The sequence below is a fragment of the Nanorana parkeri genome, unplaced genomic scaffold, assembly GCF_000935625.1.
Source record: "Nanorana parkeri isolate BGI_ZX_2015 unplaced genomic scaffold, ASM93562v1 scaffold1520, whole genome shotgun sequence".
Classification (NCBI taxonomy): domain Eukaryota; kingdom Metazoa; phylum Chordata; class Amphibia; order Anura; family Dicroglossidae; genus Nanorana; species Nanorana parkeri.
In genome coordinates, this window is record NW_017307788.1 from 31,271 (window position 1) to 56,201 (window position 24,931).

Here is a 24,931-nt window from a genome sequence, read left to right on the forward strand (position 1 = left end):
ATATCCAAAATGCTTTATGGCCCGGTTCACACCTGGGCGTATTACAGGCCGTATGACAAACGCTCATATTCGATACGCCTAGGTGTGAACCCAGCCTAAAGGCTTTTACCGCTCATCAGTTTAGTGTTAACAGTGAATGATGGCCCTCGAGATATTGCTCTTACTCCGATGCTTGCTGTGATATAAAAACTACAATATCCAAAATGCTTTATGGCCCGGTTCACACCTGGGCGTTTTGTGGAGCGTTCTCACGCTTTGCAAAACGCTCAAACACTGAAATCCCATTATTTCCTATGGGTATGGTTCACACCTGGGCATATTACAGGCCGTATGACAAACGCTCATATTCGATACGCCTAGGTGTGACCCCAGCCTAAAGGCTTTTACCGCTCATCAGTTTAGTGTTAACAGTGAATGATGGCCCTCGAGATATTGCTCTTACTCCGACGCTTGCGGTGATATATAACCTGTGTGGTGAAATCGTTGTTTTTGCGTTTGTATGTATGTGGGAGCAGGGAACTTTACACAATGTTTATTTTTCAATTTTTTTTAAATATACCACATTCAATTTTTTCTCTTAACTCTATTGCTATCGGATAGGGGGCTTACAAGCTGATAGTAAAGAGGATGTGACAGGGCCTCTTTATGGAGACATCAGGGGTCTATTAATGTTACATATGGAGCCCTATGAAGCTGAGGAAGCCACAGAAGCTGGAGAAATGACACACTAAAACCAGAAGTGATGTAATGCACATTGCTTACGCTTTTATTGATTGGAGGGGAGATGAGAAGCTGGAAGTGTGCTGATCTCCTTCGGATCGAGGCACACAGACCCGCTGTGCCGGACAGCAAAGCCCGGGTTAGCCAGCAGTTGGGGGGGGGGGGGACGACCAAGGGCACACACTCAAAGAGCAGCTCTATAGCTAGCTGTAAAAAATGGTACCATTGCTGCAGCAGCCGTGACCTTGGTATAACCGCTTCAGGTTGCCACAGTTTATATTATTATTATACAGGATTTATATAGCACCAACAGTTTGCACAGCGCTTTACAATATAAAGGAGACATTACAATCACAATACAATTCAAGACAAGATGGTAAGGAGTGCCCTGCCCCTGAGGGCTTGCAATCTAACAGGGAGGGGGAAGTGATACCTGAGGAGGTAGCTGTGTGGGGATGAATTGTTTGACAACGTGATGTGGTTAGGTTTTGCCGCCCTGAAGTGGTTAAAGTTCTTTATTTTCATCAGAGCTTTGTCTCACCTGTTTACTTGTTTTCATCCCAAATTAAACCTCCTGTACTACCTGTGTATCACAAAGAATGCTCATATATTGCTAGTGAGAATTTGGCAGTGTAAAGAGAGACATATAAACACATGACGTTTCTTGTTCCTGCATGGTGTTGACAACTGTTATGTCCTTTACTTTAATTTTGATAAATACGAACCTTTAAAGATGGAATTGCAATGTAGGGACCATGGGTATTACACGAAGAAGGATGTTTCTATTTAGTAGGAGTAAATCTTTGTAAAGAACAGTACGGCTCTGCATTCTGATTGTGTTACACAATTAGAACATGGAGGTTGAAAATTATGTTTTTTTCCTTCTGTAAATCTTTGATCCATTCTAGGAGCAAATGTTGTATGAGCACATTTAACTTCATTGTGCCAGCATCTGGTCTGGCTTTAGAAAGCCAAAACGTATTTCTGTCATGAGTGAAAAGAAATAGAGGAAAAGTATGATGAAAGCAGATAATCTCACGCTTGTATGCTTTTTATTCTTATAAGTCACATACTTCTTTCACCGGTTTTCAAGACTGATTGTAAAATCAATATTGTGTTTGATAAATGGAGTGGAGTGTCTTGGTCTTTTCAGAGGACACTTCAGAACTGTAACTTGCCATCTTGAAGTTGTCTGAGATGCATCCTAGGCTTAGCTGCTGTTTAACTGCTTGTTGAGCATCGCTGCCTTTGCAGTGCACAGATTTTAGTTTAAAGTGACATTAAACCCTCAGATTTTTTAACATAAACCAATACTGTAATGTGTGCCTTACTGTAATCCATGGTTGTTTCCCTTCTCTTTGCTGCTCTTCCTTTTAAATCCTCATGTCTTCTCATGCTTGGTGAGAACTTCCCTTTTCAGCTCAGGGCCTCTTCCTGTAGTGTAGCTGGCTCAGGTTACAAGCCTATAGAAACGTATACACAGACACCGTGTATCCATTCCAGAGACAAGGCAGTCTGCTGCAAAACAGAAGTTCTGCCCAGCATGAGAAGAGATACAGATTTAAAAGGAAGAGCAGCAAAGAGAAGGGAAACAACCATGGATTACAGTAAGGCGCACATTACAGTATTGTTTTATGTTAAAAAATCTGAGGGTTTAATGTCACTTTAAGTAGTTGTCAACAAGCAGTTACATTTACTAACTTGTTAACAAGTAATTGAAATTAACCCTGATGAGGACAAATACTCATTCATCTGTAATAAGGGGATTGTTGTGAAATTTTAAATGGCATTTTAATTGCTTTCATTCTTGGATGTATCCACAATGTATACCTTGCAGCACCGTTATTCTATTATGCTAGGGTTCAGCTGCTTTTTTCTAGCTGAGGATTCATTGGGAAAGCATCGTAGTTGCATCCCATAATACAGTGTAAGCTTATTTTGTAGGAACATTTTGCTTGTTCTAGCACTATTGTGGCCTTAGGGTCAAGTTACACCAACAAATCTGTACAGTGGTACTAGGAAGAGCCTGCCTAGTATTCAGAGGTGTTTGAGAACATTTTGTACATTGAGAGGAATGGCAAGAATTACTGCAGCTTGCCCGCCCTTTCCGTCCTATATATACCCCACACAACTGAGCTGCCTGCCGCTTTTTGCATTGGCCACGTCCGGCTCTGGCAATTCTGTATTTAGGAGGGCAGTAGGCTGCTGTGCACTGTGCAATAATGGCTTGTTTTCTATAGGTTGTGCAAGTGCCTGGCCTGGCACTTCACTGAAAAGAAATGCAGAAGCCCTGGAGTTGACTGGGCTGCAGTCAGTGCAGGAGGTCAGTAGTGGGGAACATTTATGGCATGAGAAGAATGCTCGAGGTTTGGGAAGCATAGGTCTCAACCTGTTAGTGCTGCTATGCTTTCAAGCAGCCCAGTCGCTTACCCATCAAAACTTGCTGTACTGCTATCTGATACTTGTGGGAGCGTCAGATAGCTTGTCTCTGCTGGGCACAGTGGATCCTTCCGATAACCCCTACATCAATACAGAACAAAGTACTAGCATAGGGGTCAGCAGAATATACCCACAGTGGCCACCAGGGCACACACTGTCACACATGCCCACAAGTGTCGAATAGCATCGGCACTTGGAGCTGCGCAAGAGAGAATGACGTTTCAACATGTGTCATCAGAAAAGCTGTGTATTCCGCTTCTTCTCTTGCTGGGTGCTTTAAAATACTCTGGGTTGCTTTATTTGTTCATAAAAGAGGTATGGATTGACATACAGTATGGTACAGGATACACTTGTTTGTGCTTCTGAATGACAGCTAGGAAATATCCAGATTATATTTTGCTGGAGACAATTAAACCAAAAGCCCACAAGGAATAAAGAAAGCATGTCACCATTATTCTGAAGAGCCAGTTATGATGAATTGAATGATTGCCTTTGAGAGATTTCTATGTAACTCAGGAACAAAGGTGAAAAATGGAGAAATTCCAAGACTATTGTTGCTGCTCCCAAGGGTGGTCATCAGCAACAATGACCGTGAGGGTATAATGCTTTGTGTGTGTAGCGGTAGGTCATTGAGCACCTCAAGGTAAAGGCTGGACATTTTTAGGTCTCTTCTTTATTATCCAATGCCATTGTTTATATGTACAGTGTAATCTCAGAACAAGTGTTGGCGGGTGAGATTCCCTGGGTGGAAAAATTCTTTAGAAAAGCATTGCAAGTAGTTTTGGATTGTATTTGCAAGGCCACCAGAAGTAGCCTGGAAGAAAAAAAAAAGTAAATTTTCAGATTGAAGAAATTGCTAGTAGGCAAACTAACTAAAATGACTTATTGTTTACTATGGGTTACTGCATATATTTGAAGCAGAACCTGCATATTTAATGAGACAATATGGCTGCCTCCATGTACATACATGTACATACACAGATTTTTTTTAAAACACAAGCAAGTATTTTTATATTGATTTTTTAATAGTATTAATTATTTCGTCTTGTTTAAAGTGTGTGTATACCCAAAACTTTTTTTCTAGTTTTGGACAGTTTTTAGAGATATCTCCTCTCACTTCCTATTGCATCTCATGGAAAGGAAATAAATAGAAATGTCCCTTATGAGATTTTATCCCTTCTAAAAAAAAATCCTTATGCCTGTGTATTCATAGGAAGCAGTCCACCTATTCTGCCTAATTATTACCTTGCTTCTATAACCTATGATTTTAGTTTTCTCCATAGTACTAGACAAGAGAGATGACTGGAGCCAGAGATTTTGGCCCAGGCCAACTTTAAGACTTTGTACTAGTTTCCCCATGCATCACATGCTCTTTAGATTTTAGAGGAACTCTGTGGACCTCATTTTTAAAGTAGGGTATAATTACCAATTAAGTAAATTGATTTCAGAGTGTTCATTTGACTTTCAAATCATTGATGGTCAAATTGATGAGCGATTTTGACCGGAGTGATGAAAAAATTCAAAGGAGCATGTTGGAAAATGTTTCTTACTCGAATAAAATTCTAACAGAGAGAGTAGATGGCACAAAGGCAGGGACGATGTGACCGTCACAAGCAGATGGGATCAAGCCTGCTTGTTCGACTAGCTTGTTCTACTTGCTAGCAGTAGATATAGGCAAAAAAATCTATAAGAACCCCTTTAAATATAGGGATGCACCGATACCGCTATTTCGGTATCGAGTACCGAGTACCGGATGTCCCATTCCGAGTATTTGGGGGCGAGTACTTGTACTTGCCCAAATGCTCCAATGCCTAGCCCGATACTTCCGATACTTCCGGTATCAGTAAGCCAGGCAGTGCATCATTACACGCTGCCCAGCTTTCTGATTGGCCGGGAAGGCGGCTCCATGCCCTCTCGTCACAAGTGGCCAACCATGAAGCTGGGCAGCGTGTAATGATGCGCTGCCTGGCTTACTGATACCGGAAGTATCGGGCTAGGCATTGGAGCAAGTACAAGTACTCGCCCCCAAATACTCTGCATCGGCACCGATACTAGTATCGGTATCGGTGCATCCCTACTTAAATTATTTAAAATGCAAGCAGTTAATTACCGGAAACTGGTATCGGCTTTTTGCCATCCCCTGTACAGCAGAGTTTAGGCTGGGAGAGGGAGAAGCAGCACAAGTAGCCAGTCAATTGTGCTGCAGTGCTCATGTGCTAACACAGAACATGCCGATAAGAGGAAAGAGAAGAGTGACAGAGAGAGATAAGCTCATCAGTCTATTGCTTCCCCTTTTACCGTCGAATCCTAGGCTGGCTGAGTGACAAGACTTGTAAAGGTTACTTAACTGCAGGAGAGAAAAATCGGGTGTCCTACTTTGCCACAAAAGGATGTACTGTGTGTCAGAACTGGATAAACAGAGATACAAAACCTTTGGCAGGCAAAATAGCTCCCTTACCTTTTTTTATCAGTGTTTGTAGCTGTTTATTAGGAGCTTAGTTTTAAATACCATTAAATGTAAAATTAGCTTTTTAGCAACAATATTTTTTTTTTTAATAACTGAAATAGAAACAGCTCAACCAACTAAAAGAAAGAAAGAAAATACGAGAGGATTAATAGAAAAGCAGATACAAAAAAAACTCCCTGGCTGAAAAAGTTCATATTACAGCTATTTCAAATCCGGCAACTTGAATGGGTCTGTGTGCTTAAATCTCTTGCCAAGTATATTATCATAAAAGCTGTATTTTGTATTTTCTTTTAAACATGTCCTATAAAATAAAGTATAAAAGTATTTTCTCTCCTTTTGATGTACTTAAGTAGCTCCAAAATCAAAGACATTGCAGATACTTCAAAGATTGTGACCATTTTTGTGGAGGCTTGCTGGGGCTCAGCTAAACATAATATATAAGTCATTAAGCACTTCTAGCACTCTGTAACCTATTTTCTTCAGTTTCTATAAATAGCTAGCAAAAAGAAAAAAAAAGTTCATATTACAGCTATTTAAAATCCGGCAACTTGAATGGGTCTGTGTGCTTAAATCTCTTGCCAAGTATATTATCATAAAAGCTGTATTTTGTATTTTCTTTTAAACATGTCCTATAAAATAAAGTATAAAAGACCAACTTTGCATATTAGTCTCCATAAAACTAATAATGGATAGAACCTCAAATAGCGACCACAACTAGACCAAATTCTGTATACATTGATGGTTATGGACAAACTTGACGCTTTTCTACAGAAAGATGCCCATATCCTGAATTTGTCAAAACATGGACACTATCCATTCAACAGCTCAACGTATATCTGAATTGAGCTAATATACCTGCCATGTGAATACAGTATGTCATATGTGATACTGGTCACTAAATCTCTGCCCCATTTTGAGTAACATTTCCAATGGGCTGTAGTGGTACCAGAATAAAATGTGAGCAATGCTAACATTCCAAGCCACCATATCTTGGAATTTGCAATGGGAATGGAACCCTCCACTAATATAACCACTTTTCTACCATTCCTTTAGCCTGTACAGGATAGTTGACAGTATGGTTATTTTCTGTGTAAAAACTGTTGTTTCACTAATATACCTATGGTGTGAATACAGTATGTCATATGTTACCAAACTGAGGCTCTTAAGAGGTCCTGCCTCCTAGGCTGCATAATTTTAAGTGACCTTTGCTATATTTATGTTAGCCCATTCAACAGTACCTCTGCTTAGAGGCTGCTGTAAGCTCTTTATTCCTCCCTCTCTCATGTCACAGCACTCTAACCCCTATGCAGAATTTTCACAGCTGATGTCCAGGAATTGTTTGGTGGATGTGCAGAGCTGGAGGGTTCGGGAGCATGCATGATACAGGGACATCATACCTCCTTTCCCAAATTGCTGGCAATTTTTATATTTTTCTGTAGGCTGACAGCTCACCATGCTATAGAACTGCAGTTCCCCAGGATGCAGTACCTATGTACGTTATCACTACATCTCTTTATTGTCATTCCATAGCTGTGACAAAAGAAAGGATGTAATAAAAGTGTTTATAATTAGCCTCTGTGCTGTGATGCGGTTAGATAGCATAGCAAAATGAATAGTAAGGGTCGATTTACAGTATATAGGGAACATAAAATCAGTATCATGTGGTCTGATTTTGGAAGATTTTATTGTAATTTCACAATTTTTTTTATATATGAAGGATTAGCTGCATGTACTGGTGTCTGGGATGAGTGTTTATGCTGAACTGTATTGCTATTCTGGTGCCTGGACTTTTGCTTTAAATTACCTAGATCATTCTAGTGGTTTGCTGAATTAAGTGGTTTCTGCAATAAATGGAGTTGTAACAACAGGTGTTGAAACAGCAGGAGATGCAGTATGTCTACAGTTAGTAATGTAAAGGAACATAATAGTGGAACTATTTAAAATTGTAACTAGGACAATGAGTAAGCTGCAAGGTTGAGTACATTGCATTGCGTGTTATAACCTATTTATCAATGAATTTGAGTTTGGGATTAAAAGTACAATTTTTGTGTTTGCAAATGAACCATGTTCTGTAGTGGAATAAATTTCATACAAGATGTCCAACCTACAAGCAGACCTGAATGCACTGTTTGATTGGGCAACTATGCGATAAATGAGGTTTACCTACTTGAGTTACTAGAGTTATATACTTACTATCGTTATAACTTATTTGATCTTTTGTGATCTCACCTACTTCCAGATCTGTATACAGTATTAGATGAACTGTAGTCTGTATTTTTTCAAGACTCATTTTATAATTTACACAACTCAGACCCCAGACTCACTCATTCTGAAAGGCACCTTGCCCCCTAATTGAGATAAATTACACAAACCAAGAATTTTGAGGTTTAAAGATGCACACCACCATTGCAAAAGTTATGATAAAAACATATTTTATTTTGTTGCATTATGCAAGATCATGATAAAAATAGTTTACTAACAATTAAAAAAACAGAGTAAACCCCCTTCTAGGTAGACCTGAGACTAATGCAGCCACATTACAGACTTATGCCAGTTTGAAAGTCATTTGTATTTATCCATTTGTCATCTTCATTTTTATTTTTGAACAGTCACAACGTTAATTCTCAGTGGCTTGCGTTTGCAGGCCTTTTTCCTGACGCGCTGTGCTGGTGTGCTTCCTCTGGGGACCGAGGGTGGCTGATCTAACATATATACATAATAACTCAATTGTCACAACACTGATTATATTAAGTAGGGATGCACCGATATATCGGCCGAATATGGCACTTTTGGCATAAAGCCAAAAGTGCAATTTTCCTGCCGCTACATCAGCGTTTCTTTCCTCCCCGCTGGTCACTGCTCTGTGTCCCTGCGGGGAGGAGAGAAAGTGGGACAGCCTGCCAAGTGCTGCGGAAGGAGAGTGCTGTGAGCGGCCGTCGTCTCTCCTCCCACAGCGCTCAGCCTCCTATTACAGTCCGGCAGAGTTGTGTGTGGGCGGAGACGGGCCGAGCTCTCGCAGGAGGCTAAGCTAACCTCCCTACACCGCTCGCTCAGCCTCCTATGTCGGGATGGAGAGCAAGTACAGACACTCAGCGATCAGTGATCGCTGAGTGTTTGAAGATAATTGAGGACAGAGTATGGTTACTATATCCTCAGTTATGAATGAATGGGAAGTGATCTACATCACCTCCTGTTCATTCATAGTTTTAGTTGTAGTAAACATACTCTGTCCGCATGTTATGAATGAACAGGAGCACTCAGTATAGAGGATTCCTGTTCATTGATAACTGGGGATACAGAAAAAGAGATTGTGTTAATTTCAGGTTTTGTTTCGGTTTTAAAATTTCCATTTTGGTGCACCTCTAATATTAAGTATATTTTAAGCATCGGTAAATAGTTTATCATGTAACAATATTAGCAGAGTTGAATTTGCTACTACTCACCGAAAATGGTTATCAAGGTCAACATAGATTCTTTCCTATGCTAAAAAACAAAAAGATCTATGTTGACCTTGACACCCATTGTGGGTGAGTAGTAGCAAATGTAACTCTGCTAATATTGTTACATGATAAACTATTTACTGATGCTTAACCACGTCCCGTTCGCCGAACGTTGAAAGACGGCCGGACTGGAGTCTCCTGGATGCGGGTGGGCATCTTTAGACGTCCTTCGTGCCCGCTCGCGCGTGCCCCCTGGCACGCACGAGCGGGAAACCGCCTGGATTTTAAACATCGCTTGTATGATGCAAGTCAGGGTGCGCCCCCCCTACTTACCTCTGGTCGCCGTTGCTGTCCCCGCCGCCACCGCCCACGCGATCTCGGGCGTCCATCTATCCTGGCCGATGTGGCTCTGTGCACTGAGAACGGAGGGAGATCAGTACCCGATCTCCCTCCGCTCTCCTCCCGGTCTCTGAATGTAGGAAGTGATGCATATTACATAACTTCCGCATTCCTCTGTCACTCTCCGGTACAGAAACCGAAGAGAAGCTGATGAAGCAGATCTGTGATTCATCAGCTTCTCTGGGGGTCACTAGGGGACATTAGGGGTCTTAGAGACCCCTGATGTCTCCATAAAGGGGACCTGTAACTGTAATTTGTTATTACATAGGATACTAGCACCCTATGTGATAACAATAAAGTTAAGTGTAAAAAAAACAAAAAATTGCTCACAAAATAAATACAAATTTACACACACAAAACAAAACAAGAAACCCACAAAAAATAGTTTAAGTCCCCACCCCCACATACATGTGCAAAAACAATGATTGCTCCAATTATGCTGCACGTGTTACATATCGCCACGAACGTCGCAATGAGAGCAATCATTTTAGGGCCATTAATCACTGATAACACTAAACTGATGAGCAGTAAAATCTTTTAAAATGTTGCCTATGGTCAATTTTGGCTATGGTGGTTTTTTGTGATTTCGCGGGTGCGCGCAATTTTAAGGCTTGACATTTTTGGTGTCTATTTACCCGACGTGTCCCCGCTTTTTATATTTTACCAAAAAATTGGGTAAAAATACATTTTTCCTAAAATAATAAAAGGAAAACCATTTAAAAAAATAAATATTCTGTACTTTTTTATTATATAGTAAAAAAAAAAAATCCCCAGTGGTTTTTGGATTAAATACCACCAAAAGAAAGCTCTATCTATCCCCAGAAAATGGTATAAAATTAATTTCAGTACAGCGTTGCATGACGGAATAAACGTCAGTCAAAGTACCGCAGCGCTGAATACTGAAAAATGGCCGGGACAGGAAGGGGGTGTAAACAACACGGTCAGCAAGCGGTTAAAGTATACTTAATATAATCAGTGTTGTGACAATTGAGTAATTATGTATCTATGTTAGATTAGCCACCCTAGGTCCCCAGGGGAAGGGTAAAACCTTCTTGCAATTTCTAATAACTTCCAAGAGAGGCCTGGTTTAGTCTGCTTTATAGTACTGTGCTGACACACTCTCTCTGAGCACATAATTCTCTCTAGTACATAGGCTGGCTCCCTCAGCCCTTGCATTTGTACCCCCACAGCATGGCTCTTACCATCCAGTCTCTGGTTTCCAATAATGTTGGGATTGATTTCTGTGCTGAAGAATTTACTGATCTCCGCAGAAAGTTTGGTCTGCATCCAGGGCCAGATTTCCCACAAGGCCAACCAAGGCCCGAACTTGGGGCAGCAGGGAGTAGAGGGCTGCAGGGGTGTGGAGTTCCTATCTCCCGATGCCTGGGACATGCAGTTCCGGGCACTGGGCGGGTAGTTATTTTCTACATTTAGCCTGCTTTGGTCATGCAGAGCTAAATGTACAGCGGGGAAGCCACTTGTTTTGTACAAGTGATCCCGGCGATGTCGCTGAGATCACTTGTATGCAGCCTGCAGGTCTGCCATTCTCCATTGGAGGGGTTTGGTGGGTAGGGGGGCGCATTGAGGAACCTGGCCCTGGGGCAGCAGAGAGAGTAAATCCGGCCCTGTCTGCGTCATTCAACCCAATTCCCTTGATCCCAAGCTGTAACGGACGTATGCCATCATCATGCAACCGGAGTGCAGAGTATCACTAAACTAAATGCAGAATCACGTCATTATGTGAGCGCTGCTCCGTTCAGCAATATGGGCTGCCCACCGCTGGAGAAGAAGAGGAGGAAGGACTGGTGGCATCATCAGACTAGGAAGATGACCCTTGGGGAGAGAAAAGTGTGTACACATATAATCTTTATTTGCAGTGAAGAGGAAAGGGGTTAAAAAAAAACTAAAGTTACGCAAAATAAAATGATTTTTTAGACCTGCTTTTTCTTTTTATCTGTCTGTTATTTGCTGGTTATGTTGTTTGTCCAGATCCTAAAAGGGAGACTTATTTTCCACCTGTTCTCCCAGAATACTTATTAGGTAGTTATCAGTTGACAGGTTCTCAGAAACATACTAAATCTGCTATACTTCACTTATCATGGATGGCAAGTGATTTATTAAAGGTGCATTTGCTCTTTTTCAAGGTCACAATTGACCTGTTTAATAGAAACTCACAGTGCCGTCTGTCTTGCCATTTCCGGGAGACTGACTTTTTAAAAAGCTATAACGTGTGCCATTAAAGCTGCAGTGCTGACCACAAGCTGTATTCCTTGCAAAAGTCATCCACACTCTTTGGTATAATAACAAAAATAATTGTAGAAGAATTCAGCCAATCACTATTTGTCTTGAAAGCGACCCTGTCATTAGGTGAAAAAAATTGTAACCAGCAGCTGCCTGTAAAAGGAAGAGTTCTTATTACCTTTGGCGAGCAATGTGCTCAATCTTCACCCTCTTGCAGTGCTCCGGTTATTGCTGCTATCCAACACTTCCAGGTGTGTCTGACAGTGTGTCCCTCGATGCATATCGTGGTTTAACCCACTGGAACTGCGTCTGGAGCTTTGCAAAAAAACAAAGAATTATCAGAATGCCTACTGGTAAGGCAGCTTTTACTTTTCTCCTTTTACCCGTGGCAAATGTCTTAACTTATTCCATATACAGACATGGTTGCATAAAACTGCATAACCATGGCATAATTTCAGAAAGACAGCATCCCTTTCTGAAAAAACACTTATGATTTATGGTGAACCTATGCCTTGCCAGTAATGCGCATTACATAAGTTAGGTTATGGCCACACACTTCCTCAGGATAACCATAGCCGACTCTGGTGGAGGCAGACATGACCATTACATTCCTGCAACTCACTCCCAATGATACTAGAGCATGATCGGCACAAGCAAAACATTATTCTGGTAGTCTGACTTGGGTCAGACAATTTCCATATCAAGTTTTGAGACCTGAGACAAACTGTTGATTAGCTACTAGGGATGTTCAGATACCATGCTGATACTTGCCATTTTCAGGAGAACTACCAGGGTTGCAGCGGTGGCAGCTGGGACTGGGCCTTGGTGCTCCACCACTGTCCTGAAATCATTAGTCGATTGTTTTAGAAAAACACGTGACAAAAAATAAAAATGTATCAGCACTTGTATCTGTGAGTACTTGGCAAGTATCAGTACTAGTACTTGGAAAAATGGTATCGGTGCATCCCTTTATATATGTTTATAAAAAAAATAATCATACATTAAAACAGGAATGCGCAAATCACAGGAGCCCCGTGTGCTCCTTACAAATGACAGCTGGATACATTGGGATGCATTTTGGGTCCAGAAAAAATCTGGTCTGGTCTGGAGATGATCTGGACGTGGTGTGATTGGGCTCTTAGGGCAGGTTCACACCATTTTCTGGACCAGATCCGGAACTCACTGCGTTGCGTTTTTGCTGATTTTTTTAATGCGTTTTTGACACGTTCAATTTTGGGTCTTGCTGGGGGACCTCTGCAAAACCTACAGATTAGCCAGGAAAAGAGCAGCACAATGCTTGCACATAAGAGACATCATTTATATTTTATATATAGCACACCAGTTGGGATGATTTCCCCTTCTGGTATACACAAAAAACAAGCACATAAGCACACAGCTGACCCTGAGGGGCCAACCTTAGATCATACAAACCATGGTGCAGATATGCACACACAGACACATCAAACCAGTAAAATAAGGAAATATACACCCTTATACACACATCTATATATAACTACCAATTTTTGGTATGGTGCACTGTAAAATCATGGAGTTTCAGACCCAAATCACATACAAATTTTCAAGCACCCACACATACATGTAATCACTCACTAGTTTGTGTTCACATAACCAAGCTGTATTCATAACACACAATCCCCGAATGGGAGATTCACCTCACCGATAAACAAAAACCAACAATAAAAAACACGAATAGAAACACCTGATGAAACAAGGGAAAAGGGGTCAATATATACCAAAGATCGAGATAGGAATTATATACAGCTCCTACCCTCTCTATTCAACAGGGGGACTATTTATTCAAAAATAACACCTAATAAGGTTTCATCATAGCATCCCCACCCCTGCTGGGCATCTTGGGGAAGCAACTGGATGACTTTGGGGCAATATCCCCCTATGCAACCTTGAGGCCCCAGGTGTGACAAAGGATTGGGTCGGGTGACTGGAATACTTCAATCCCTAATTCTTTCATCTCATCGACCCTCTCGACATCTCCTGTACTCCGCGTACTGACCGTGCATGGTGAGTACTTCTTGATCACATCCTTATGGACTGATCACCTGTATTAACAATTGTATATAGATCACGTATCCAATGTGACACTATCTCTCCTTAATGTATGATATATTCTTGAAGTAGATGTAGCCCTATCACAAACAACTAGATGTAAAATAAGGGAATCTTTTATCTATTATGGCTAGATCAATCTGTATGAGTCCCCTGAGGAAGCCTTGGGCGAAACGCGTCGGGTCAACTAAGATAAGCTACCACATTGGTTAAACATACCAATGTCCGTAATATATGATCATGAAGATACTGATGCAATAACTGTGACTGTATTGTGATATATATGAAATTGATCACTGGCTATAGGCACAATAATGTATACGCGGTAACTCATGATACATGAATTGTATTGAATTTTAATGTTAAATTATTATATAATATTGTTTGTATAAATAAACTCGATATTAATTTTAGATAACCATCTAGTCCTGGTCATTCACATCTCTCCACAAACCCTATATATTTCTCGTGGTTTCTACATAAGAGACATGAACTTACCACGGTTGTTCTTTTCAGAGCTGCTCAAATGATCATAGCCAGGGACAACCTGGGCAGCAATGCCTCTCCACTTGTCCATCTTCATATTATTGTTCGTATATTTCCCATGCCTCGCATCATACAGCTCTGGGCAGGCTTCCACAAGTTCTACAAAGAATTCGGTGTCCACTTCAGCCATCATGGTTCCTATCTTCACAGATCTCTCTCTTCACAGAAGCAAGAAGTCCAGGGGTGATGAGATCATCCAAACCAGCCCCCCAAAATATTTTTTTCTCAATGCGTTGTGTTCCGTTACATTCTTGACGCGTTTGTGCGTGTTCCGGTGCGTTCCAGACCAGACAAATGGTGACACGCAGTATTTTTATGGTCTGGAACTGACTACGATGGTGTGAACTGAGGCCAAGAAGAGCATTGGGAAACATTGGGATGCATTTTAGGTCCAGAAACAATCTGGTCTGGTCTGGAGGTGGTGTGAATTGGTCCGCATCTGACTGCCCTCAAAAACCTTTAAAGTTTGTTGTGTTTTTTTTTTTTGTATTTATAGTGTGAAAGAGTTTTCATTGACTATGTCCCCACTGAGAAGATTCACTGTCTCTATTTGTTTTTGTCACCATTGTCACTGATAATAAAGAAACATTTTGCGTTATCAATGGGCTAGTAATTTATGTGAAATCTTCCCAAGGTGACACTTGTCTGGTGACAACTAAGGGAGTATTAGTGACAACTAAGGGAGCTACTGGACTGTGTTTAATAACTTCTGTAAAGCAGTCAGATCTCAAATGACCTCCGAGCCCAGAGTCATCTTCAGACACAGAAATGTGACCTCATACCCAGGACCATTCAAATATAATTTGGGTATTTATCAAGTGCAACATCTAGATTCCAAAGGCAAGAATGAAAATTAGAGCCATTTGACAAGTGTTCGGTGAATCAGTTCATGGCAACATACACACAGTTTGTGGTGAGTTTGATTGCTTCAGCTTGAGTGTTAGCACTTTCCACAGGAGCTGCTTTAATGCCACAAGAAACATTATTTGTGTTCGCCCTGATAACTGCAGGCAGCGGATACTGATTGCTGTGTGTACACCAGACACATGAATGTAATGGATTTTGATGCCTATTTATTGAAAAGTGGGCTAAGAAAAAAATGTATTCCCCACAGCAGCTAGTTAGCAACCACCTATATTTCTTGAGTGCAGAACAGGGATTTTTACTGGCCACTATGGGTTTCAAGAAATTGTCTTCTTGGCACACTTTTCATGCATGAGCCCCTTAATGTCTAGGCTGTGTAGTTTTGCTGGTACTCTTTTAATTACTTTTGGAATAGAAGATCAAATTATTTCTATGTTTTTTGTTGAATACATTTAAGTTTACCCGTATTGCATTGTGTGTTTTCAGTCCATGGCGGCATCACAGCATTTCTGGAGAAATAACATCTGTTCTTAGCTGTACAGTTTGCAAATCATCTACTTTACTTTGGAAACTGCTATCATTGTAGATGCAGCCTGGGGAAGAAAACACAGATGTTTTGTGGGCTTTGAAATAGAAGATTATAAGAATCCAAGCAGTCGCTTACTAAATATAAATTGTAAGGGATTGATAATATTCATTGTTTTTTTTTTTTGCATCACTTGTTACTTGTCTTTTGTTCTAACAGTAATTGTTCTCTTCAAAATGTAATGCTAGTCACTTGTTACTTATCTGTTCCTTTATCTTGTAGATAATCCAGGATAGGGCTGCACATGGATCTTAGGAAAAAATCCCATGGCTTTATGACAGTGGCCCAAATATAATGGGACTTATGTCATTACCATTATCAGCCAAATTTAATGATAATATTCCCTTATACAATTAAGGGAATACCAGTGGAAATGTTGGAATCAGTTTAATTAGTTTTAGGTCACATGATGTAATGCCATGGAACACTGCAGTGATGCTGTTAGAGTTTTGAGTTCAAGTAACTGACTGCTGATCATGTGACTTAATATCAGGTTTAGTTCTCGTGACCTGCAACCCAAACATCGCGAAAATTATAATTGTGACTGACAGGTATGCCTTTGCTGGATCTAATACTACTACTCACCCTCTCTAATGCCTCTAGAGTGCTCCTGAACTGTGAGCTTAGGTCTGAATTAAGAGGACCTTTGTACAATTTAAAATGCTTAACCCACAGGCACACGTGAAAAGCAGGTGCCCATAGCATGCACAGCACATAAATCATAGTGACAGCAGCTGCTGCCAAACCTTTTTTTGCTTTGTGGAGAGAAGTTAAACACCTGGTTTTTATTGATATTTGTGTCCCCTCTACAGGGGAATTAATCCACCTATTTGTCTTGGTAACCATTATCACCATTACCCCAAATTTTGAGTTGTCACGAGGACTGGAATACAGTTGGTGTCAAAGTGCATTTAGCTACAGTTACAAAGAGATTACACACATTTTTATAAAATAGTATCACTATCATTTAAATCCTTGTGGAATCCCCCAGGGACCTAGTGCATGGAGCAGCTTGTCATGTTATGATCTGTGCCTTAGTTGCTAAATTAATGTGGTTGAAAGCACAGCCCCCCTCCCCCCAGTGCGGTCTGACTACACTGCTAGAAAGAAGACAAATTCTAATTAAGTCTGACTTTCAGGCACACAGAGCTGAGGGAACAATGTGGACATCATACACATAGCTGAGGGGGCGGTGACAAAGTATACAGAGGTGAGGGACTCCTCAACTCTGCCATCTAATTTTCAGCCCTGTGCATCTTCTGCTGTACCCCTGACACCCGCACATCTGCTACACCAGGGAGAAGTTCTAAAATACTAGGTGTCGGCTTATGTTATGAATGGCAGCGCTCTGCAGACAGTGCGATCATTAACAAAACACAAGGTGCCAGCTAGTACTCTGGTCCCACTTCCTAAAATAGCAGATGGGAGGGTCTGGTTTCAGTTTCCTGGGAGTACTAGCTGCCAGCGTGTTGGGGCTAGTATTATTTTGAATAACATTGCTTATCTACAGCATACTGTCATTCTCAGCGCAAGCCGGTAGCTACTTCTGTAGTCTCCCCTTCCCAGTTTAACAGGCAGCAGTAACCTTTTTTTACAAGTACACCTCTGCAGAAGAATTTGGAGAGGATATTGTTGTGGGCTGTTGGTGCTTTGTTCAAAAAAGAACAATAGAGCTAGGGCTACAGTTTGCAATTGAACATAGAGACAAAGGACAGGCCTTCTGGAGCAATGTGCTGTGGAATAATGAAACAAGGATAGAGTTGTTTGGCCAGAGCAACAGTAGACATAATTGGCGCAAACTGAAGGCAGCATTTTAAGAGAACCTTAAAACAAATGTAAAGCATGGTGGTGGAAATGGTATGTTGGAGATTTTTGATACAGATAGCACTACCCAAGATGTCAACCCAGGTGATCTGAGACCTCACCCCAAATTATTCAATTGAACAACAATTCACAACCAAAGTTGTAGTGGGGTTTTAAAGAGGCATCAGAAGGTTATAAATTGATATAAATTTATTACAATTCATTAAAAACATTACATAATAAAAGTAAAAAATGTGGTATTATTAACATACATGATTCTCAATTCCCTAAATTCTTGCCTAATTCTCACAGTTCATATATTTTACATATTACCATTCATAGTATATACATCTCATTTTAACCATAATAATTCATGTGCAGTGATTCACTGCTCCAAATTGATCCACCGCGTTTCACTTGTACGCTTCCTGAGGGAGTTTTATTCCCGGCAAGAATCTAATTGTGAATACATAATTCATTGTTTAACAGTATGTCCATCAATAATCCATACTTTTCAAATCTGTGTATTATATTCAGCTAGACATGTTTCCTCAATATAACTTCACTATGCAGCCACTTACCCAAGGCTCAGGGATCGTCAAGAGACCTATTTCCAGGAAGACAGGATAAATATCCAGCCTCCCCCAAAATTTTCATGCAGCGGAGCCACAGATGCACACAAACAAGCCGGTAGCTACTGGAGGTTGATTTGCTTCTTCAGGGCCTGAGTAGCTTACTGTCATTGAGGCAACTATGAATTATGAATCTAATCAAAATGATAATGTGAGGCTATCAATTTTATAATTACATTTGAACTGTACCCAGATAGCAAGGATAACTTGCCACAAACTTGTGGCAGGGTTAAATTGTAATTCTTGTTAACTTGCTGCACACATTCCTGGCAAGTTGCAGACTTGCAGAACACTCGCAGCACAAGTTCTAGTTGACACTTTTTGAATTTGTAGCAAATTTGCTTTGCAAGTCTACAGCAAGAGTCCTGCAGGTCTTAGCAAGAGCTCTGCAAGCTCGCTCTTCTGGAGACTTGCAATGCAGACTTGCTGTAATTGTGCAACAAAATTGTGACGCTTGGCAAGTCTGCAATACTTTAGCCAGTCATTTTCAAACTTGCTGCTCATCTGCTTGTAATCTGGGTAATGGATCTTTTAACATGATAATGATCGGAAACACACTAGCAAATGGAGGGTTATGAACTGGCCAAAGTTTTAAATGCATTGAAATATGGTGGAGGATTTAAAACAGGCAGTTATTGTGAAGAAACTCACAAATATATTACAACTAAAGTTCTTCCTTTTTGCTGTCCGCTGAAAAAGTAAATGATTTATTGTTATTGTTTTCAAACATGAATAAACTCAATTTGTTAACCGCATAAGCTGCTGGATGCACTTAAATTGAATTTTTTTGTCCAAAGGAATTTCTTTAAATCTATCATATGAATGATTTTCTCAGCTCCATAACTTAAACTTCCTTGTGTATGAGCTTGAACATATTATTCTGAGCAAAGCCATGCGGCTACTGAAGGTTTATTGACAGTTAGTTGTTCGTTGCTAAAGGTTGTTGTTATTTATTATTCTTGTGAAGTTTTACGCTCTTCACTGGCCAGAAAAATGAAACTGCCATATTCTGATGAATATTCCATATAGTAACCACTGTATGAAGCTCTAGCATTAATTTTTGCAAGCTGGTAGCTTAGCTAGGTTAGTCCTGCATTTTGTTTTCAGTGTTTGGTCTTCGATAAGAAGACTGTATAAAACAATAACGGTTTTTTTTTGTTTAATAAAAAAATAAACTATTATTCATTATAGATGTCCAAAGACACATTGGTAGGTTAAATGGTTCATGACTTGGTTATTACATTCTGCATGCCTGTTCCAAGCCCATGTAAATAGGGCGGGGGGGCTGAGGAAAGACCTGGCAACCTACCTCATAAAAAAAACCAGCAAGAAAGTTCCATGAAAACACTATGTCTGGCGCAAAGCCAAGACCTCTCATTACCCAGAGAACACCATCCCCACAGTGAAGCATAGTGGCGGCAGCATCATGCTGTGGGGATTTTTTCATCGGCAAGGACTTGGAAACTGGTCAGAATTGAAGGAATGATGGATGGCACTAAATACAGGGAATTCTTGAGGGAAACCTGTTTCAGACTGGGACAGAGGCTCACCTTCCAGCAGGACAATGACCCTAAGCATACTGCTAAAGCAACACTCAAGTGATTTAGGAGGAAACATTTACATTTCTTGGAATGGCCTAGTCAAAGCCCAGACCTCAATACAATTGAGAATCTGTGGCATGACGTAAAGATTGCTGTTCACCAGCGAAACCCATCCACCTTAAGAAGCTGGAGCAGTTTTGCCTTGAAGAATGGGCAAAAAATCCCTGGGGCCAGATGTGTCAAGCTTCTAGAAACATACGCTAAGAGACTTGCAGCTGTAATTGCTGCAAAAGATGGATCTACAAAGTAATGACTTTAGGGGTGTAAATAGTTAGCACGCTCCGGTTTTGTTTTTTTCTGTCCTATTTCATTTTGTACCACAATAAAAAATTAAAAAATATTTTGCATCTTCAAAGTGCTAGGCATGTCGTGTAAATCAAATGATACAAACCCCCCAAAAAACTTTTGCAAGCCACTGTATGCCCCCATTTGGGAGATTACATAGTTTAGAGTTAAAGCCTATGCCTGGTCAAACAAAAGCCTCCCCATGCAGTGGAGCTACCCCTGCACTGCAAGGGTTAACTGCTTGATAATGTCTAGAATATAGTGTAAAGCGCGTTTACTTACCTGATCCCCGCTCCCCTGGTGGTTGGTGCTCACCTCTCTCTCCTGTGCTCTGGTTTGTGGACTGTCTCTTTACATGTAATGCAGGGATTTGGGTCCTACATTAGATGTGATTTTGTCACCTCTGACCGCCAGAGCGGAGTGGGGAACTGGCTGCAGGCGATTGTCTTGGAGCCAGCGGGGGTGGGGGGTGGATCAGGTAAGTAAGACTGCTCTTCACAATCCCCTAGACATAAATGAGCAGTTAACCGTTGCAGTACGAAAGTTGCCCCACTGCAAGGAAAGGTTTTTTGTTTCCCTGGAGATGGGATTTAAGGATAACAATATACAAAGATGCTTTCATGTGGCTTCAAATGTATTTGCAAATGTATGCAACAAAATCCTCAGATTTAAACCTGAGATGTTGAAAAGGGTTTATTTAGTTTTGTTCTTCCTGACTAGCTAGAAAGTATGCAAGGGAATACTGTTTAGTATCTTGTCTATCTTGCAAAGCCAATCTGCAGTTTTCTTCCTTTTTGCTAGTTTTAAATACATTAGTGGCTGCCATTGTTACTTTGTCAAAAATAATGTTTTCCTCTTTGCACATCATTTGGTAACACGTGAGCACAGCTTTACCCTATGTACTAAGCTTGCTTAGTAAATCATCCCAGTTGTGTCTTTCAACTAAGAAGGTTTTACTATATTTTGATATTAGTGTAATAATATGCTTACCTGTAGCACTTAACTATAAAACTGAACTTGGACGCATACAAAACATGTATGGTTCTGTTCATAAAGGTGCAGGAGCCCTGGCTGTGATCCTCACTCTCTATGCTGAGATGGTGGTGATGTTTATAGAGCCTTTTTGAATAAGGTAAAGTATGTGTAAGTATAAAGAGAGTGTCCAGCATTATTATTATTATGCAGGATTTGTATAGCGCCAACAGTTTGCGCACCGCTTTACAATATAAGGAAGACATTACAATTACAATAAAAGACATGATGGTAAGGAGCATATCAGCCAGTTCATTTTTAGTTGGCAGGTGTGAGATTAGTGAGGAGATGATTTCTGAATAGATGCAGTTTGCACCTGTCCTTTGTGCTTTGTAATTGCAGTGTTGTTCTTCTAATACTGAATGATAGTTGAGCCTTTTACTCCTAAGGACTTATTCACACCAGGATACATTCTAATGTGTTTTCAGTGCATAGAATTGCAGTTCTTACAAAAATACAGTATATAGATATACATCACACCTTGTGTGTTGCAATGTATTGCTCCAGAGTTCACTTGTAAAATGTCTATATGTGTACTGTGATTGTCATATATCTTACTAATTTCCATTCAGGTAGACATAATGGGGTGTAAACATGATCTGACCTATCTTCCACCCTATCTGCTTGTGCTAGTTATTAGGAGAGGCATGGGATAGGCAAGGATCGGGAGAGGCATGGTATAGGCAAGGATCGGGAGAGGCATCGGATAGGCAAGGTTGGGAACAGGCTGTGGACAAGCAAGGATCGGGAGAGGCAGGGGACATGCATGCACTGGGACCTGATAGGGACAGGCAAGGATGGGAACATGAAAGGATCTGGAAATGCAAAGATCAAGAGAGGCAGGGGGCAGGCAAGAATCAAGAGAGGCAGGGGGCAGGCAAGGATCAAGAGAGGCAGGGGACAGGCAAGGATCAAGAGAGGCAGGGGACAGGCAAGGACCTTACAGATTTGCATTCAGGTAGGCCTAAAGGGCTGTTAATATTGGTTATGTGTTTAGATGAAATGCTGAATTAAAGATGAAATTAGAGGAATGCTGAATTAAGTTTTACAGCATTATACAGCATACAGAGAGAACTTCCTGTATATCATAGATAAGCATCCACACAAAGAATAGCATAGACTAGAATTGCACTACACTGCCATCTACAGCTCAAAAGACATATTGCAGTCAGTAATACAATCAGTACATTTATGCTGTTGCATTTCCAACACACCTTCTCAACAGCATATGAGTTGCTATATGACATTTAGCTTTTCTCGAAGGAAACTGGGACTATCCTTTAGTAATGGCTTGGTGAGTGCATCCACAGTAATTTCTTCTTTTGCTACCTTTCTGCATTGATTGGCTTTGCGTTTTGGTAATTTTTCTATGTCGTTCCATGATGTTGGTTCAAGTTTGCTATGTGTCTTTGCAGCATATGACAGCTTGCAGGGTGGTATTCCCTTTGTCGCTAACATGCCCTTTAAGGCCTTTCGCACTTTCTTAATTGTGCATATTTTCTTTTCCTCTGTCATAGTCATCAATTCATTTTCCTTTGGAGTATTATACTGTTAGTTCCTGCTCAGATTCTAGAGCGTTAATAAGAGCACTGTATGACTCTGGAAGGCTGCATAGCAGTAATGCCACCACATGATTATTATCTTTATATGATTATTATCTTTAATTTCCTCTCTAATTGCACATAGCTGTTCTACGATTTCCAGCATGGCATTCAGCTGTTCATGCATTTGTTGGCTTGTTTCTGGTCTCATCTTGTATAGCTTGCGTAGCTGATATAGTTTACTGTTTAGGTTTGACCACTCATGTAGTTTTTGTAATGCTGTCCACATACCTTTAGCTGTATTCTCTTTTCTTCTGTGTATGAGCTGGTCATCTTCCACTAGCAGACTTATTGCTTTTGCTTGCCTGTTCTTCTTCCCATTCCTCTGCGAGTCCATTAGTGGGTCTGTTGTACTCAGTACTTGCCACAAGGCGTCTTTACTTAGCAGCATTTCAAGCTTGAACTTCCATAACTGGTAGTTGGTATTGTGCGCTGCTGTGCGAATAGCTCTGCGATTGCAAACTTCATATCTGAACTGCTTGCCATCTTTCAGTAGTTTAGATGTTGACTTGCAGTGTTCTGTTTAGTGCCTGGGCCCATAACCTGTTGGCTATGTGTTTAGATGAAGATTTGAGATCTTGAGGAATGCTAAATTAAGTTTTACTTGCTTGGTAGAATAATACATCAGAATATAGCATTATACAGCATACAGAGAGAACTTCCTGTATATCATAGATTAACATCCACACAAACACTAGCATTGCACTACACTGCCATCTACAGCTCAAAACACATATTGTAGTCCGTAATACAATCGGTACATATATGCTGTTGATTTTCCAACAGTAAACACAATCTAGCTTGCTTTCCACCCTATGTGCTTGTGCTGCCACTACTATTAGGAGAAGCAGAGGGCAGGCAAGGATTGGCAGAGGCAAAGAAACGTCAAGGAATGGGAAAGGCAGGGGGCAGGCAAGCATCAAGAGAGGCAGGGGACAGGCAAGGATTGGGAGAGGCAGAGGTCAGACAAGAGTTGGGAAAAGCATGAAGCAGGAATGGATTGGGGGTGGCACAGGAACAGAACATAGAATATTGGCAGGCAATAACTGGTATAGATCAATGTATTTTGTAAATGGATTTTATGATCATGCTTGAAAATAAGTTTAAATGTGGCAATATTCAATATTAACCACACAGAAAAATGTATGCACACAACCTAATATGCATTTGGATAATTGCATGATTCTTATTTTTTTTTAGGTGGTTGAGAATGTCCTACTGGTGAACCCTGACACTGGCCCACAAATGTTTCATGCCCTTTTGCCTCCAGTCTTTAGGGGTATTCTTGAAGGAGAGGTAATTTAAATATTTTGTCTTTGTAAATGGCTTATTTTATAACGTTACTTATTCTGTGTTTACTTGTATGTAACAAAAAAAATGTGACTGGAGCTTTCCTATACACTGTGATTTATAAAGGAATTAAAATGATTGTATGATTATCCCTTACTTCCTGTCCTGACAACACTAATATATTACGAACAAAAAGGTTGAGCTGCACATGTATGTGCTTAGTCAAATTTTCATGCAGCTTGCATACTTGGCCTTTCAGGCATTCATGCCCTTTATCATGTTCAAAGGTGATACATGGTACATTTAATATATTCTTATGTTCTTTATATACTGTATGTTGATAGCCGATGAACTATTGCAAGGACGTGTGCAGAACTTTTTTGGGGGATAGTATTATTGGCACTTGACTTCTAAATATTCCCAATATCTTTGCCTTACAGAGATATCCAGTTGTTATGTCGACATATCTTGGAGTTCTTGGTCGTGTCCTTCTACAAAACAAAATCTGCTTTTTTTCTCTGTTAAATCAAATGTCACAGGAATGCAACCAGGAGGTGAGTATTAGAAAATTGTATTGGACTTTGTCAGTTGGGCAATAAAAAATAGACTTCATGTCACATACAGACTGCATACTGCTTGTCCTTGATTTATGAATCTAAAGTGACTTGTAGATATTTGCATTACCTTGTGTTGCCCCAAAATATATTTATGTAATAAGCAGTCTTACTCCAATAGAGAGTTGTTGTTTTTTATGTACATTGAATTTTTTCAATACACATTTTGAGGAGGTTTTCTTCACATCGTCCTTAACTTAACAGGGGCTTATGGAAGTCTACAGTGTACGAGACACTATGTAAAGGATATAAAAATAACGACAGATGGGTTCTCTTAAGAGTGGAA

The 24,931-nt window shown here is 40.4% G+C and overlaps 1 protein-coding gene across 1 annotated transcript in view; it reads left to right on the plus strand.

Moving 5' to 3' along the window:
- LOC108798606 (importin-11-like) overlaps window positions 1-24,931 on the plus strand; it is a 71,013-nt gene that overhangs the window by 6,523 nt on the left and 39,559 nt on the right. The window contains exons 3-4 of the mRNA XM_018570364.1: window positions 23,942-24,037; window positions 24,472-24,585. Coding sequence (XP_018425866.1) covers window positions 23,942-24,037; window positions 24,472-24,585 — 210 coding nt within the window. The remainder of the gene's footprint in view (window positions 1-23,941; window positions 24,038-24,471; window positions 24,586-24,931) is intronic.